Source organism: Rhopalosiphum maidis, chromosome 2 (genome assembly GCF_003676215.2).
Source record: "Rhopalosiphum maidis isolate BTI-1 chromosome 2, ASM367621v3, whole genome shotgun sequence".
Lineage (NCBI taxonomy): Eukaryota > Metazoa > Arthropoda > Insecta > Hemiptera > Aphididae > Rhopalosiphum > Rhopalosiphum maidis.
The window spans coordinates 83,040,238-83,058,447 of record NC_040878.1 but is presented as its reverse complement, the minus strand read 5'-3'; the positions used below and the strand labels follow the sequence as shown (position 1 = coordinate 83,058,447).

Here is an 18,210-nt window from a genome sequence, read left to right as displayed (position 1 = left end):
GTTAACCATTATGTATGAACTGATTTTATGCGTTTAATTCGTAAAAATAATTGTTCACAAAATGTTAAACCAAACGTAGTTGCTATTATCATTACAATGTTTTTGAAATCAAGAAAGTTGTTGTATGATAGTTTTAAATATAATTATTTTAAAATGCTATTGTGTTTTATTTTTTGAAGTTTTTATGGGAATAAAACAAATTAATTTTCAAATCAATTAGTTTAAATTGAAGAGAAGTGTTAACATCATTTTCCTCGATACTAACTGAATTTCTAAATAAGCATAACATTTGTCGTGTAACATATCAACTGAAAATTTATATGAAAAATCGTTGTGCAATTTTCAACATTTCTATAAATATACTAATTGTTGAATATAATATCTGATTTTGATTCTTAAATATATAATAGTTCTAAAAATGTTTAAAGTAACTACGCTGAATCTTATTAATAAATAACTTTGATTGCACATTGAGTACTTTAGTAATTATTTTTTTATTACTAGAATATTTCTGTCCATATAGGCATACAAGAAAAAAAAGCTTAAGTATAATTATCTATTGAAAAAGTCACACATTTTAGAACTTCGGCAAAATTAAATTTTCTTCAAAATGTAATTCATATATCTATTTTTTAATAATATCGGTCGTAAGTAATACAACTTAAGAATCTAAATATTTATAGATAGAACTTCATACTGAAGGCGATGAGTCCTAAAAGCAAACTTTTGCGGAATTATAAATTAATTCAAACATTACTAATATTAAAATATATTTTATGGCGTTTATTTTAGCAACATTCTTGATTCGACCAGGAGGCAGAAAGAAGAGTTATAAGAAAAGGTGCATTACATTAGCTCAGGTCATGCTTTATAACTATATACATATTAATAACATTGACAAATTATAAGAGTACGTGAAAACAAAAATCTAAAAGTACTGCTTTCGGTCATCAGGTGATCGGAATCATTTGCATGCTTGATGGTCTATGATAGTGATTAGTATTTATATTTTACATAGCATATTTATAAGTTTTACAGTGTGTACTCACTCACGCCAGTAAGTTTATGTCATTAAAATCGTTATAGAAATGTTAAATTCATTAGTTTCAACTAATATAGTTTGAACTTGAAATTTTTTATTTAATAGCAAATTAAAAACGTACAATTTTGATACCAACAAAATCTTAAAAAGTAAATAGTCTATGTAAAATATTAACGGTGGCATATATTATATTGACATGTATAACGGAAAATACAAATTTAGAAACCACTGTATATTAGTATAAATGGCATGCGCCAATGTCAACGACCCAAGACCTTGGATACTTTTTAAAAACATTTTGATAGTATTAAATTTTCAATTTACCTAATTGCCGATCGATTTCAAAAACATAGCAGTCAAGTAAAAATGTTTTACGATAACGACATTTGAAAACTGAAAGCTACAAGTTTAAATTGTTGCTTATTAACTGTATATTATCACAATTTTGTTTCAAAACAATAGAAAAGTGCTTATATTGAACGGCAAATACTTACAGTAAACGATGGTCGCAGTAACAGCGTATACATAATATTTCCCATCAGTATCTTATATTATTTCCTCTTTAAAATTATATCTAACGAATGGCAAGTATTTCGGAAATATTTCTTCAAACGCAATTCATAGAAAACTATTAAGTTGTGTTACTATAGCATACTAGCACTGAGATACAATTTTATATCGTGGCAGACTGAATTGTTTTGGTATAGATATTATGTTGGTATGACGATTGGCGGCAATAGCAAACGCACTCTATATAATATACGTACCTTATATATTATACCTACTTATTTATGGTAGGTACCTATATTTTTAACTTAATGTACTATACTAAATTAATATTCAATGTAATTCCAATAATAAGCGTTCGTGACGGTGACAAATTGCGATTAGTGTGTTTTTCTCTCCTAAAGATCTATATAAATTTTGTTTGTTTTCTGCACGACTAACGTCTAGCTGTCCTATAACTCCTATTATTGTGTGTAATTACTAATTAGACTCATTTTTAAATTCCGTGGATTTGTGTGGTTGGTATTTCTGGACTTGGTCAACAAAATATTATTCAAAAATGTTTTTGGCCATTGTATTTGTATACTTGGGGTTATCCGTCTCTGTATCTTTGTGACGTTCATACAGCTGTTACGTTACTTCGTGACCTTTTACTGTAATTTAGGTTGCATCTTCGTGTGTTCTGTAAGGAGTAGGTACTTAAGCCTTAAAAGTTAAAGGTACGCCAGTTTTCTATAACAGCAGTAGAATTTCAATTTCAATTTAATCTACATTCCTTTTACGGAGTAGTATCTCAAGTGCAAGTAATTATACTTGTATGATACGTTCATACTGTGTTTCACAATGTCTGGTAAGTACATGGTAACCAAATTGGACTTCATTCATTTGGATATAGTTGTCCAAATGCATCGTTATTGCATCTTCCCCTTCAAAATGTTTGTCTTTTGATTTTTTTTTTCTAATTTTACTGAACCAGTGAGAGATGGTCTTCCAGCCAATATAAGCATATCTACATACTTAGGTCATAGATTTTCTGATATTTCTATTAATGTAAAATATTTATTTTACTATTTTCCATAATTTTTTTTTGTTTGTTTTTGCTGATTAATTTGAAATACTGAGAATTTTCAAATTTTATGTTTTAAAAGTTTAAATTACATCCAATTTTCTATACGAAACCGCCCTTAAAGTTGAAATCGAAAGATATTTCAAACTATTTATTGTATATATATACAGACAAAAATCATTGTAAAATTAATACATTCATAACTACAAGCGCTAATCATAATCTAAAAAATAACCATATATTTATGTTATAATCTTATTATTTTTGCATTATTCCATAATATCTGCAGTTTAATTGTTTTCTGATTATTCTTTTTTTTTCAACTGTAATTTCGATTTTTATACTTATTTTACATTTTTACGATTTTATTTAGACATAAACACAACACTTTTCATAACTCATTTGAAATATGGCATTTTTGTGTAATATTTCGGATTTTAATATTGCACGTCATAGGGTACAATCTTAACGATTAGATTATCGTCGGCTTTAAGCATTTGTTGAATCTCTTTCCAGTTTTTTTTGTATTTATTTCAAAAATATGTCCAGAATTAAGAAGTTTAAATTATAAAATAATTATTCATTATAATTTATAGTTAATGTAGAGTTTTTGTGATTTTAGATTTATTTCAAATGAATCAAAACATAAAACAATTGAGAGGTAGATTAATTTTAACTCAGGTGAAGTCGGGTAATATGAATATAAATATATTGTACCTACAGCTAGTTTTAATATAAATTTTAAATATCATCAACAAATATTTTCAATTATAACATTGCTCTTACATTTTTAATGATTTTTATCGACAATTAAAATCAAATTCAAGTCCTACTACAGACCCATTTGGTTCCATAATTATTAACATCCACTTTGTAGACAACAAAATTCAAAATATGCAGATGAAATATTTTAATGAAGACTATGTGTCCTAAAATGCAAACTATTTCCATATTTCAGAATTTTACAAATTAATAGTACCTACAGTAGTCGTTAAGACCACCAGACAACGTGTTTAGTGTATTCTAAGAAATTAAAGGCCAAGAGGATCGCCATCGGTCATCAAAGTAATTTACATATTTATAAGTCAGGCATTCACACAACACCAGTTTACGTCATTAAAACCGTTCTAGAAATCAGTGGTTTATTGGTTAGGTAAATTGATTATTAAATAAACTGTAAACTAGAAACGCATAACTGTGAAATTAACAGAATTTAAAGAACATATTCTGTTTTAAATATAGACTGTGACTCGCTGTTGCGTTCGGAAAATTTTAAAATCACACAGATATGCCCGTCGTCGGCAATGGCTGTTGGTTTCGCCTGCACGTTGTTGGTATTCACGATTTATCCCTTTTGATTCAGCTGGCGTTTAGTCAATTGATTACCACATAACTTAAATTAATAACCCAGCAAGAGCCATTTTTTGTTATTACCGAAATGGTCACCACGAATAAATCGATTAGACAAGTTTGCATATGTTTTGCCTCATTCAACCGCGAATCGAGCCAACAATCAGCCTATTTCTACATATAATGCATAGCTTCAGCAGTACTGCTGTCAGTGGGAGCCGGGAGGTTGGTAAACCGATTCTACATCTCTACGCCTCCTGACGTCAAACGTACCAGTGCAGCGTTAATTTGTGACGATCAGAATGCAAGGATTCTGAAGGACTGTGTCCGGAAAACACATTCATTATGCAGCGAATAACTGAACATCCAAAATAACATGTTACAGGAGTCTGTCGATTGTACCTCGTCATTAAATAGGTCATTGTAATTAGTTAAATTTCATTTCAACAGGTATTTATTATGTTGTGGGCTTATGTCCCCCCCCCTGAGGGTTATCGGAAAAAACCATTTCAAAAAATATGTTATTATTATATTATTAGTTAGTTATATTTCCATACAAAATAAAAAAAAACTAACTAACTCAAACTCAAACCCACAAAATCTACGATTCGCGAATACGCGCACATTTCAAACTTTGATAGTGTACTAATTTCAATAGCTCTATTACGTGTCAGATTAAATTATACCTATTGTACAATCACTGAATCGCATAGCTTTAGTTCACATATGTGTCAATGTGTGGTACAAAAAGCACAACACAAGCAGCCAGTGCCATGCTAACAATCAGTGGAGCCCTGAGGTAATAATATTTGGTGCCTTTAATCATAGGCGGACATCAGGGGGGCTTTTTACCGCTCTTTAAGGTATTGCTCCTTTTGGCCAGTTGCTCTAATTGCCCTCCACCATTTACAAGGTTCTTCAAGCAGCACGGCCACGTTTATTCACGGAAATACCTTCCTTGCTGCGTCGATTAGTATAATAAAGCCTAATATACAAAATAATAGCTGATAGGTAATAAAGATACTATAATATTTTAAAACTCTTTACGGTGTAAGTGTAACAGCAAACTGTTAAGTCATAACACTCATAAAAAACTGCAATAGATAACTGCACGTCTGCAAAATAAGCCGGCATGAACGCGATTATTTCTCCGTTTAATAATATATTTCTAGCAGTGGCATAGCCAGGATTTTTTGTTCGGGGAGGGCTGATCAGTTTTTTTAAAGTACAATTTAAGATATTTGTAGCGATTTTTATAGACCATTAAAAATTTAAATAATTTTTAAATTTTCTTGATACTTGATGGCTGCAGCTCCCACTTCGCTACGCCACTGATTTTTAGTGAATATTTCCGATCAAATTTTCCTGGTAAATAAACCGTAATACCACTAATTTATTTTTTCTAATAGGATCAATAATTTAATAATTTATATTAAATGATTTAAACGTTTATTCGTCGATATTTACTTACTCCCTACTCAAGTATGTACTTGAAAACATATACTCGGTAGTCAGTATTATAGTTAGTCTCAGCTACTTATGTACATTATTGATGATGTGTATAAAATAAACACCGCGATGGTAAGTATGACGAGGAATTCACGACTTTTAATTCGTGGCTTTGTAAGTTGTAACTATTAAAATCTAAACTATGTTCATTTTATAGATATAGATTTTCTCCTTGTGTTCAAGGTATTGTACAGTGCCGCAAAACCCGGGTGTGCAGAGCGTACGGCGCACACGGGGCTCAAGGCTTACGTATATTTGGGGGGGACCCCAGCCTGGAGCAAACACTACAAACGCATAACTAGATTACTCACAAAAACTTTTTAATATTATTGTTTTTTTGTTCCAAATGATAGTATTAGTAATCTTAAAAAAATGACTATAAAATATCTATCATTATTTATTCTAAATGAAAATCTATCAACAATTTTTCTTGATGTATTTACAGATACAATTATATTTATTACTATGCCATTCACTTCTACTTCTGCTGAAAGGTCGTTTTCAAAACTAAAATTAATAAAAATTATCTACGTAATACCATATCACAGCCCACAGGATAGATTATTAAGCATAAAAATAAAATATTGAAAGGCTCCAAATTGCTGAAATAGATGTAGACAATTAGGTAATAAATATTTTTGCAAACATAAAAGCCAGAAAAATGAATTTTTTACATTAAGAAGACGTTATATGTGTTGTCTCTGTCTCATTAATGTAGATGATCATAGCAAATTTGCATTCAGTAGAACACATTTTGTGATGTTAGCTTTAATATTAGAGTAAATTTACCTATTATAAAATTTAAAGGTAAGAATATTATCTATAAAATGTCATATGCTATATTGATATTATCATTTTAAAGTGAGTTATAGCTATTTAAAATATCATAAGATAATATTCTTACCTTTAAATTTTATAATAGGTAAATTTACTCTAATATTAAAGCTAACATCACAAAATGTGTTCTGCTAAACCCAAATTTTTATGATCTACATTACTAAGACAGAGACAACACATGCGGGTATAACGTCCTCTTAAAACTTATATTTTGTATGATATTGTAATGTTTTATTTTATTTAGTTAAAAAGTATGTACCTAATATTTAATTTTGTTAAAAAAAATTGTGTGTTTTTAATAATTATAATACCTATCTTATAATAAAAAGACATTTTTTAAAATTCAATTAAGGTTATAATATATTGAAGTGATAAAATATTTGTTTAAACAAAGAATCAATTGAGTATTTGAGTAGGTATACAATATAAACTAAATAATTAGGTAGGTACTTCATAAATATACAGTGTTGTATAATATACAACAGTAATAGCCTATATAGTTTTATATATTATACATGTACAAACAAATTGATGTATAACGTATTTTAAAACCTAAAAATGTTGATACTAATAGATTGTAACTGTAAGACTTACAACAAAAATTAATCTAGGAAGGGGCCCAATTTAATTACCACACATGGGTCCCTTATTCTATAGTTGCGGCACTGGTATTGTACTATAAATTTTAATTGAAAAACAACTAAGTACACTCAAGACTCAACACCATGTTTATCAGGTATTTTGCTTATCTCTTCATTGTTATTAATATTTAATCCTTTTTTCCAAAATTTAATAATGATATCAGGCACTGTTGAGGCACAATTTGTATTGCTATATTTTGTACCCCTCCCCCCGACATTTTTTTTTGTATACGTGCCTGAATGATATTATATGTATATATGTATTTTTAATATATTTCCAACTAATTATGATCATATAGCCATATAGTTCATTTTTCAATACTTCATATCAAATGAATATAATTGATTTGAATAGACTAAAAATATAATTAGAATACATATATAGTTTAAAATAGATAATACATTAAAGTTTCAATGGTAAATTATATAGGTGCGCAAATGACTCCTATTTCCATATCAACGGTAATTACATGTCTTAATGTTTTCCAAATTAAAAATATGTATGAAGTGGTATATTTACTATATTTCATAGGAAAAAGTTATGAACACAACAATCAATGATAATACAAGATTATAATTTAAATTTTAAATTATTTATATATATTTTTTTATTAAAATATTACATTTTTATTAACATAATTTAATCAACATATCAAATGCATATTGTACATTTACAAGTAGAGTTTTATTAATTCATCACTTACAGCTGATGGCATCAATATTCCAAGGTCGGTAAAAAGCAAGCTGATGTATGATGGGTGTGTATAATCCACCGAAGGGTGAGCACTTAATAAATTATCATCATTTAAATTGTTTCCAGTGTACTAAATTGAAACAAAAAAATAAAAAAAAACTAATTAGTGGATAATAATAGATCATTGAACATTGACAAATAATATTTAACAATATTACATTTTTAAAGAATTCATCTAGGAGTGGAAATTTAAAAAAAACTAAAGGGCAGTAAATTAATATATATAACAAATATAGAATATACACTTAATTTAATGGTATTTCAAATGTTTATTTCTTCAAAGCAAATACTACTAGATTTAAATAAATAAAGATTACATTATTTTATTTATTTAAACTATTATCAAATGTTTTAAATGAAAAGAATCAAATTACTTTCATAATATCAAAACAAAAATGTGTAAAATTATAAGACTCAGATTTTGGTAAAATTGATTCAAAAAACAAATAAAAGTTAAGTTAGGTTTGAGTCAAAATATGAAAATTATACAGAATTTAATTATTTAAGATGTGTGTATTGAGACTGAAAATATTAAATTGTTAAACAATTGTTCTAGTTTCGTAATTTATAAACAGAAAAAATTTGTCTGTATTAAACTGTTTTCTCAGAGTTTCAAAAATGCTTTGATTTCTTGGATAAACTTTACAAAAAAATGTTGTCTCATGAAAAATTGGTTTTTAACACAAAGAATATTTTTTATGTCAACAAAGTTGAGTTATTCTTCTTAGTATAGTAGATTTAATAAAATTATATGTAAAAATAATAAAATGATGAATAATTTAATCATCCATATGACCACATAAAGTTTTAAAAATATTACTCACTTTGAAATTATTAGGTAAATCTTTCTGATTCAGAGGATACATTCGGGAGAACTTATAACTTTCTGTTAACACATAAAATGGTTTTTTGAATTCTTTAGCACAAATAGCCATAGTACAACTTCCAATCTATAGAAAATAAAATAGAACAGTATTAATATTAAAGCAGAATTATTTTTAATTCAAAAAGGATTGTTTTGATATTTATATTACTAAACAGGGAGATCTTTAATTTATAACTTATACCTAAACTCATTATTTAGTGGAGTAATATAGTAAAATATCATGAAATTTATCAGTGATAACAAAAATTCCTTTTTAATAATTAGGGAACGGGTTTAAATGCAAATTGCATTTTTTGAAATGTTTAGTGCATTTTTTATGTTTTTAAGTAATTTTTATAAAAGAATTGATAAAATTTGATAAAAAATAAGCACCATCTGATTATACAGTGCTGTTATGAAACTCAAGGTAAAAATATAATGAATGTATTTATCTAAATGGTATATTCATTTTTTGGAAATAATTTTCAGAGTAAAAAGAAAATAGAAGAACTAGAAGAAATGATATAAATAATAATTAATACCTAAGAATAAAAATTTATATAATTAAACTCGTTTTTTCAGTATAAAAAATAATTTTGAAAGTATTTTTTAGTGCATTTTTAATAAAATGTCTATTATGAGTGCATTAAATTATGTTTTTTTAAAGCATTTAAATCCATTCTCTAGTAATAATATATTACAAAGGAATTAATTTTTGTATTCTATTATTTGTAAGTTTCAATTCTATAATGATGTTTATACTGTACAACACCTAAAATTTTTAAAAAAAATTGCTTAAACAAATTAGCTTAGTAATAGTTTTTAATTGTTGGAACAGAATTTTACATTTTACTCATTACGCTAACTAGATAGATCTTTGACATGACTAAAATTGCATGATAAACATAAGGTCTAAATGGATATTTAGCCAGAACCTTTGAAAAGGGGAGTGGGTGGTTGTTCATTTTATATTACTACATTTTTTTTTCATATTTATTTTAGTTTGTACAATCTGTACAAAAAATTTTTTAATAAGCATTTAGCACAATAGACGGAAAGAAACATAAGAGGATTTGATTGGCTTGATTAAAGAAACTATTCAATAATAGTACTTCATGATGTGGATAGTAGTGATTAGTCGAATGGTTGACTAGTAAGTCACGACACACCAACTATGCTTTAGAGTCTAAAGTTTAGACGTCTGCAAGGGTCACCTGGGATTGTTCAGAGAGGTTTTACATGAGGGGGTTTTGGTAATTTACTAGTTTAAGATGGAAGTGTTTGTATAGTTTTAGCAATATTTTTGACTGTCAGAATGAGGAGGTTCCTGTGGAGAGTATCATTCAAAACATAAAAAGGAGCTTTATTTATCTGCTGGAGGCATTTGGATTCTATTTATATTTGAATCTTTGGATGAACCCCAATGTTACTATATGTATTATAATTAATATTTAATAGGCTATACCTATTATAGTTTAACATTAAATTTGTAATATTATATTCAAGAAGATAATAATATAAAAAAACTATATTACTTTTTTCCTGTAATAAAAATATCAGTCACTTGGTCACAGTAAAAGTGTATATAATAATTTATTACCTTATTAATGATTCCACCACTCTCTACGACACATTCAGCTCCAACCATAACCATATCGACCCTTTCCATGATGTAGCCAACAGCAGAATCTAATATCAATGTGCAAGGAATATCAAGTGCCTTCAAACAATTGTACATTTCAATTCTAAAAAACAAACAAATGTATTAAAAAAAGTCTAAAATATATTTTATAAATTATATTATTTTATATGAATATTATATGCCACAAAATTACCCGCTTTTATCAGGAGATGATTCCGATACAAAAACATGAAATCTTTTTTGTGAATTTACTGCTAATTTCATGGCTTCTAACACTACTCTAGATTTTGAATGTGTCAAGATATTCTACAACATAATATAATATAATCAGATGTATGTATAATATTAAATATAAGTGATAAATGGGATGAAAAAACAGAAATAGGAGTCGCAAGAATAAAAGCTATCTAATGACTATTTTAACTAACATTAAACATAAAACAAAATATAATACATCTATAAATGAGTGGAGAATAGAGAAGAGAGAACACCTATTTACAGGTAGGGTCATATGAATGTACATATTATAATTGAGAATTTATTTTATATATATTATTCTACAATTTTAGATTATATCATTAATAAATTATGTAATTAAATATCAAAATTTCATCTTTTGTTTTTAATTTAGTTCTAAATATGTGTAATGACAGGTAAATTAATACTTACAGTGCCATCAACAAAGAAAGGAAGAGTAATTTTGGCAACTTTATTTCTTGCATCAGTAAGTTTCTTCAAAAATACCTTTCCTCGATCCAACATTACTTTTTTACATTCCGCAAAAGTCTAAAATTAAGTACATAAAAGTATAGATATTAAAAAAAAAGAATTTTAAATTGAAATTTTCATTGTTTGTTCTTGATGCTGTCAAAATAAAAATAATAGCATATTAAATTTTTAAAAATAATTTACTTAAATAAGTAATATATTAACTTACAACTAATTTGATTACACTATTATTATATTCGTACACATAATTGTGTAATAATATAAAATGAATAAACAATTTTAAAGTCACATTAACATTTTATATTGTTATTCTATAGAACAACTTGTATAATAATTATTTATTTATAGTATTAATGGTTATATATTTATAATTATTATAAAATATTATTTTAGATTGATAGGTATTTTTTATTTTACAAACAAAAAGTCAGATCAAACTTTATAGCATTCTATTAACATAGTAAAAACTTATGTTCATAACATTTATTAATTTACATACAATTTAAATTAGATTTAATATTTTATTTTACAAAAAATTAAAAAGTATAAATAGGTATTGTATAATATTAACTTTTAAATTTATTAAAATCTTATATTTGCCAACATGAAGGATAAAAACAAATAGGAAACAATAATTTTTAACTAATAATTTAATTTAAATTTTTTTTTTTTTCATTAGACTCAGAAATTTGACCCAAATTGGTCAAAACTATATCTTCATTGAGAAGATATGAGGTGTCGTCTTCAGTATCATCTTCATCTTCATCACTGATTTGTGGGTCAATTATTTCTTGCATTATTTTGATTAAATCTAATGATTGATTTTCTGTCATTAGCTTGTCATCTATTCCCGCATAATTAATAGAATCATCACCAACCAAACGATTCAACAATGCTTTATAATCATTATTAGTTGCAAGATTATCTTCGGATTGCTTTTCATCTGACATCAAGATGCCAGATTTAATGAAACTATTTCTAACTGTCAATTTTTTAATTTGATTAATGGCACATTTTATCCAAAGAATTGCATGTAGGACATTAATTCTATTTATTAAACCAGAACCATTATCCATTATTGATAGTCGATGTTTTAATACACATTGTCGATATAACATCTTAAAATGTTGAATGACTCCTAGATCTAAAGGCTGACAATTAGATGATATGTATGGTGGAAAAAATATTAGTTTAATTGATTGCAGATTGTTAAGCAAAGGATGAGAACTTGCATTATCTAAAAAAAGAACGATGTTTCTTTTTGATTGAGTCATTCTGTAATCAAAATCTAAAATCCACTCAGTCATAATGCTACGTGTCATCCATGCTTTAGTGTTGGACTTCCAAACAATTTCAGGGTTGTCTGTATTAATATTTTTAAAACAATTATCTTTTCCAACCTTTCCTATAATCAATGGTTTTTCAAATTCTCCATCTATGTTAGTACACAACATAATCGTCAATCTTTCCTTTGATAAATTTCCATCAATACAAGCCTCGTTAATAAAACTCATTGTATTTTCAGGAAGAATTCGATAAAATAGACCCGTTTCATCACAGTTAAATATATCACATTCTTTATAATCTTTTATAGTTTCTTTCACACTATTCAACCATTCTGTAATAACACATTCTTTTATTAATGCAGAATCTGCATAAATATTTTTATAAGAAATTTGATGCCTTTCTTTAAATTTTTGCAACCATCCATTAGATGCTTTAAAATCATTGAGGCCAACTTCTGATGCTAACTCCAGTGCTTTTTCTTTTAATACTGGACCCGAAATTGGCAAATTGTTGACACGAGCATGTAGATACCATTGATATATTACTGTATCGATTATTTCACCATCTGATTTAGGAAATTTGCGTTTTGATTTGTCGTTTCCTTGCTCCACAAATGTTTGTGATAAATATAGTTTATTTTTTAATATATCACTAACCTGTGTTTTACCAATACTAAATTTTTCTGCTACAGCTCGTACTCCAACATTTTCTGCTTCCACAAATTTTATAATTTCAATTTTTTGTGCCAAAGTTAGTCTTTTTCGTTTACCACAAGACATAATGGTGTACTCATATACACACACACACATATATATATATATATTTCACAAATATAACTATGAATAATTACTTTTTTAATTGATAATTATTTCAATATAGGCTAAGTGAAGCCATAACATAAATGAATTATATTCATAGAAAATATCTAGTATATTATTTAGTTAATTATTGTCACTATTGAGTAATGTAAAATTATATTTATTTTATACACTTGTTGACTATTTTAAATTAATAATATATTAGAGTTGTATCGAAGGGTCCAGTAAGTTAGAAATACTTAAGGACTATCTAATAAGTATATTTTTGCTGGGACTCGATAAAATATCCATTAATAAGAAGTAGTCCGCTATTGTGAGAAGTCCACAAATTTAGGTTCGCTGTCTAAATATTCAAAATGAAACTTAATTAAGTAAAATATTAGTAACACTAAACATTTAAAAATACTTACAATATTATCCAACTTAGCAAACGTTATAAACCGCATAAATAATGCACATCCAGAAGATACACCAGTAACACGGAAACTGCTATTTGTAATTACTTCAACTGCAGATTGCAAATTAAAATCAAGTTCTTGTACAGTTTCAGCTAAACATTAAGAAAAAGAAAATATAAGTTATTTACTACATTTAGGTAATTTGTACAATTCTTATGAAATATGTCATTAATTTTCATAGTAAATACAATAATAATAATTAGTAGATATTTAATTATGAAGTATAATATTAATAGCTTTCATATTCTTTTTCAAGTTTATAAATTTATTTTATTTTGTTGATAGTAACCTAACTTATACCTTTAAATTGCATTGTTATTAAATAGTCAAAAATATTCCCTATACACAAATTATTACATACAATTTGATTTAGTATTTTTATTTTAAGTGTACTTACATTTATCATGTTCCAATAATTTCAATAGTGTAGTGATTGCTGCTATACTAGCACTTATATCTGACTCTTTTTCCATAATATTACTAAAATATTGAGATACCTCTGAAAATAAAATATAATTTTGTATTATTATATTATAACACTTTAAATAGATATATAATATATAGGTTAGATTTCTTTTAAAAATCAGCGTACATTTCATGAATATAACCTATATAGAATATTATTCTCCATATCCTTTATATATTTTTTTAAATATAAAATTATACAAATATAATTTTCTTATTCATATTCTATTTAATAATTAAAAATACACAAACTGTAAATTTAATTTTTAGAATAAACAGATGAGATATAAAAAAAATTGTCAGCAATGAATATTTTGATACACGTGTGTCACTTATAAATTTAAGTAAACTTGTAATCTTTAAAATATTTTGAAATGAAAACTTGAATGAAATCATATTATTTTAATTACCTATCTCAAACACAAAAATATTGTTAAATTGTTAAAGATTATTATACATGTAATATAATATCTATTGCTTACCTAGAATAAAATAGAATAACAGATTACTTCTAATAACAATAAAGAAAAAATACTAAGTTAGAACTTCAAAATTATTGTTAAATATAACTATCTTATTATTATTGTTCAAATGTAGCCATTTGGCATTCTATTATAGTGTTATGTTATCTGTTTTTAATATTAATACAATAATTATTTAAACTTTAGTATAAAATGTACACAAATGAAAAAAAAACTCATTAATATGGTCAAACAAATTATTAAAAATTAATCATTTTATACAACTTATATTGGCTTACCTTCTTTAGACATTAATTAAACACAAATATAGAATTTTCAACTAATAAAAATAATAAGTTTAAAAAAATTGATACATTATTTAGGTATTTGAAATAATTAGTTACCTACTGTCAGTGAAACGTTAAAATCAGCAAACAAAATGAGTATTTACTAAATATTATGCTAACGAGATTATTAACTAATAATAATTAGAGTTAATTACCTAATTAACTATAATATCATACTATTATTTAAAAAAAAAATTGTGTTTTTATAAAGTGTATGGTATAGTTGATGAGTGATGACATCAACAATCAAGATCAACTTAATGTATCTTATTGAAGCTGCTATATATGTACTGCTGCAGTGCTGCGGCACGTAGATAAAAATGTACAGATCATAAACATTAAAACATCTCGTGATCATAATATTATCATTCATATCACAAGATGCAAACAGGCCGAAGTGGCGAAGTGGATTTTTTAACCCATGTTTACCTATGGTTAAAATATCACGCTACATATTATTACCTAGGGTTTGCCTTGTGTACCATGTTTTTGTTGATAGTATTATCAGTTTCATATACAACAGTTATCGTTTAGATAAGACCGTAATGCTTAAATAGTATTTTGAAATAAATCTATACAACATACAAGTCTAAAACTTATACAATTGCGTTTTAATAATAATATTGTTTAAATGTTAACGACATTTTTAACGTTTATGTTTTATATAATATTTTATTAAACGATACATCAGACATGGATCAAGAAAGGGCCATGAAACTGTATCTGAACGGTGCGACAGCTTTTTTTCTTGATATCCCGTCTGGCATGGAATTCGGCATCGATATGATGTCTTGGGCGACTGGTGATAAATTCAAAGGAATCAAAATGATACCCCCTGGTATACATTTCGTGTATTACAGGTAATATGATTAAAATGTATTATTGGAACTGTCGCTTTGTAAATTGCTATTAAACGCTTATGTAATAGATCATATGATTATTTAACTACTTTATTATTGTTACAGTGCCACAGATAAGTATGGAAATACAGCCCCACGTTGTGGGTTTTTCCATGCTTTTAAAAAAGGTGAATGTCTTGTAAAAAAGTGGGATACAGAAAATGAAATATTGGTAGATGTACCCAGATTAGAAATAGTGCAATACAAAACAAATATATTATATTTTGATGACTGTTTGGGTCCTTATCCATATGAAGAACTATCGAAATGGAATGGTTTGTCATCATTGCTCACTGGTATGGACAATTATAAAGCTTTATAAAAATGTACTCTTAGTTATCAGTCATTCATTTTTCATTTTAGAAAACTTAATACATAGGTTATGCCCTGAAACCAAATTTATCCGATCAGCAATGGAGTTATTTCCAACATCAGTTAAGGAAAATACAAAAAAAAGAAGAAAATGGGGTCCTATTAGAAGTGAAACAGATGTAGGATATGAACATTTGCCCAACTTAGTGCCAAAAGAAGAAAATAAAATAAGGTAAATTACATTTTATCAATTTTCTTAATGTTATTTTATAATAATATGATGTTGTTATAAAATAACATATTTTAATATTTATAATACTAGATAGATTGATAAAAATATAAATAGTGTCAAATTATACTAGTTATCATTTAGGTATGATTTGTGAAGCTTTTTTGATGTTTACTGATGAATAGGTATGTTCATTATAAACGTTAAAAGAAATATTACCAACATACCTTTCTTTACCATATATTGTGTCTGGATTTTTATTTTCAATATTATTTAGATTTACTGAACCTCCAGAATGTCATTATCCACCTGGTTCGTCACTTTCAGAAATCACTAAATATTCACTTGACACTTCATACATACTTCATACCATGGCTGAAAAACACGATAGGTTATTACCATATATTTATATTTATTATTATAATTATTATCTACAATATTAATTAAGTACTAATATGTTTTTATTTTCAGTAAAATCGATTTATTAGCTGAACTGCAATTTTCCTATGTTTGTTTTCTTCTTGGTTTAAGTTATGAATCTTTTGAGCGCTGGAAGAAGCTGTTTCAATTATTTTGTATGAGTAAAGAAGCAATAGCACAGGATCAAAACTTTTTTGCTAAATTTTTTATAGCAGTACGTCATCAACTAGAAACCATACCTGAAGACTTTTTAGTTGACATTGTTGAAAACAATAATGTTATTTATAATGGTTTAAAAGAGTTATTTAGAACATTAGAAACTTGTGATTTTGTACTGGAGGATGATCTTAAAGATGGTACAATTCAAATCAAACGATTTTTGCAACAAAAGTTTGGTTGGGAATTCAATGGACTAAATGAAGAGGATGATGATGAAGCCCCTGTTATTGTTGACTGTACTGAAGATTCATTTTAAAATCTTATTAATACAATATTCTTTTTAATATAACTTCCTAATTTTTATAAAACTAATATGAGTATAATTTATTATGTTCTAAATAAAACATTATACAAAATAAAATTCATTTTTTGAATTATTATTTGTTCTCTTAATATCCTAGTCCAATTATGTTAGTTAAATGTTTACTTCTTATTAAGTTTATAATGGAAGTATTTAATTGTGTCCAAACATAAATTAATATTTTAAGCACTTGGTAAATTTAATAAGAAATGAAATTTTGTTGTTGATTTTCAACTGTCTTTTAATATGTATTTTGTATATTGCTATTCACTAATTATTATCAATTAATAATTATTATTATTGTTAACTTGTAGGTAATATGCAATAATAATTGTTATAATATTGAAAATAATGCTTTGACCAGTTTATATGTTATTTATGAGGTATTCATAATTCATATTGTTTAACCATGATTTAAATTACTTTGCATAGACTCCGGTTTAAGTAGCAACATAATGGTAATCCAGCCTGTATTCTAGACTTTTCTTGAAAACAGACCCATAATTAATTATTTTTATTTTTGGTAGGTACTTATCAAAATTAAAATTATATTGGTTGTTTTAATAAAATGTTTAATCAAAATCATTATTCATGCTCGTTTATTGATATATCTTATTTCATAACAATTTAAAAGGGTGAACAGAGAAATAAGACATAATATTGTTAACATTGTATGTCATCTTTAAATCATAAATTGTGATTTCTTATGTGCCTACACAATTTAACGATTAGAACTTCATATCACATAGTTGTAATTTATATAAACGAGACAATAAAAATAATTTTTTTACTTTTATTTGTTCTTAATAATATTATTTATAACTTATTATTATGATTATTATTAAACGTGTCATAGATCAGCCTATAATCTAGGTAAAAAGAATAAGCAGTTGTTTATTGGATGGAGTATGCTATTCTCTATAAAGGAGTCCTTCATTTAAGATCTAGGGGATTTTTTTTAATAAAATAAAACCATATTTAATTTATTGTTTTTTGTTTAAATTTATAACAAAAGGCAATATTCTTATGTTTAGAGTTTATATAGATTCAAA

The 18,210-nt window shown here is 26.2% G+C and overlaps 3 protein-coding genes across 7 annotated transcripts; 1 reads left to right on the top strand and 2 right to left on the bottom strand.

The window, feature by feature from the left end:
- Positions 1–7,580: 7,580 nt before the first annotated feature.
- Positions 7,581–15,108, bottom strand: LOC113551773 (translation initiation factor eIF-2B subunit alpha). 5 transcript variants are annotated; one of them, XM_026954245.1, is made up of 9 exons: positions 14,836–15,108; positions 14,731–14,771; positions 13,903–14,004; positions 13,458–13,597; positions 10,883–10,999; positions 10,407–10,519; positions 10,172–10,316; positions 8,531–8,656; positions 7,581–7,776 (listed from the first exon to the last, which is right to left on the bottom strand). In XM_026954245.1, the coding sequence occupies exons 2-9, from the start codon at positions 14,741–14,743 to the stop codon at positions 7,624–7,626; spliced, it is 909 nt and encodes a 302-aa protein (XP_026810046.1). In that variant the 5' UTR covers positions 14,744–14,771; positions 14,836–15,108; the 3' UTR covers positions 7,581–7,623. The 5 variants fall into 5 exon arrangements, with proteins under 5 accessions (XP_026810046.1, XP_026810045.1, XP_026810047.1 ...); XM_026954244.1 differs by having other exon boundaries at positions 14,840–15,108; XM_026954246.1 differs by lacking the exon at positions 14,731–14,771 and having other exon boundaries at positions 14,836–15,107.
- On the bottom strand, positions 11,484–13,270 carry LOC113551771 (tigger transposable element-derived protein 4-like). The gene has a single exon (XM_026954242.1). It carries the CDS (start codon positions 13,036–13,038, stop codon positions 11,593–11,595), a length of 1,446 nt encoding a protein of 481 aa, XP_026810043.1. The 5' UTR covers positions 13,039–13,270; the 3' UTR covers positions 11,484–11,592.
- A 210-nt stretch (positions 15,109–15,318) lies between the features above and the next one.
- LOC113551772 (protein AAR2 homolog) lies at positions 15,319–17,222 on the top strand. The gene is made up of 5 exons (XM_026954243.2): positions 15,319–15,638; positions 15,744–15,973; positions 16,041–16,221; positions 16,496–16,609; positions 16,690–17,222. Exons 1-5 carry the CDS (start codon positions 15,472–15,474, stop codon positions 17,111–17,113), a joined length of 1,116 nt encoding a protein of 371 aa, XP_026810044.1. The 5' UTR covers positions 15,319–15,471; the 3' UTR covers positions 17,114–17,222.
- The last annotated feature ends 988 nt before the right edge of the window (positions 17,223–18,210 follow it).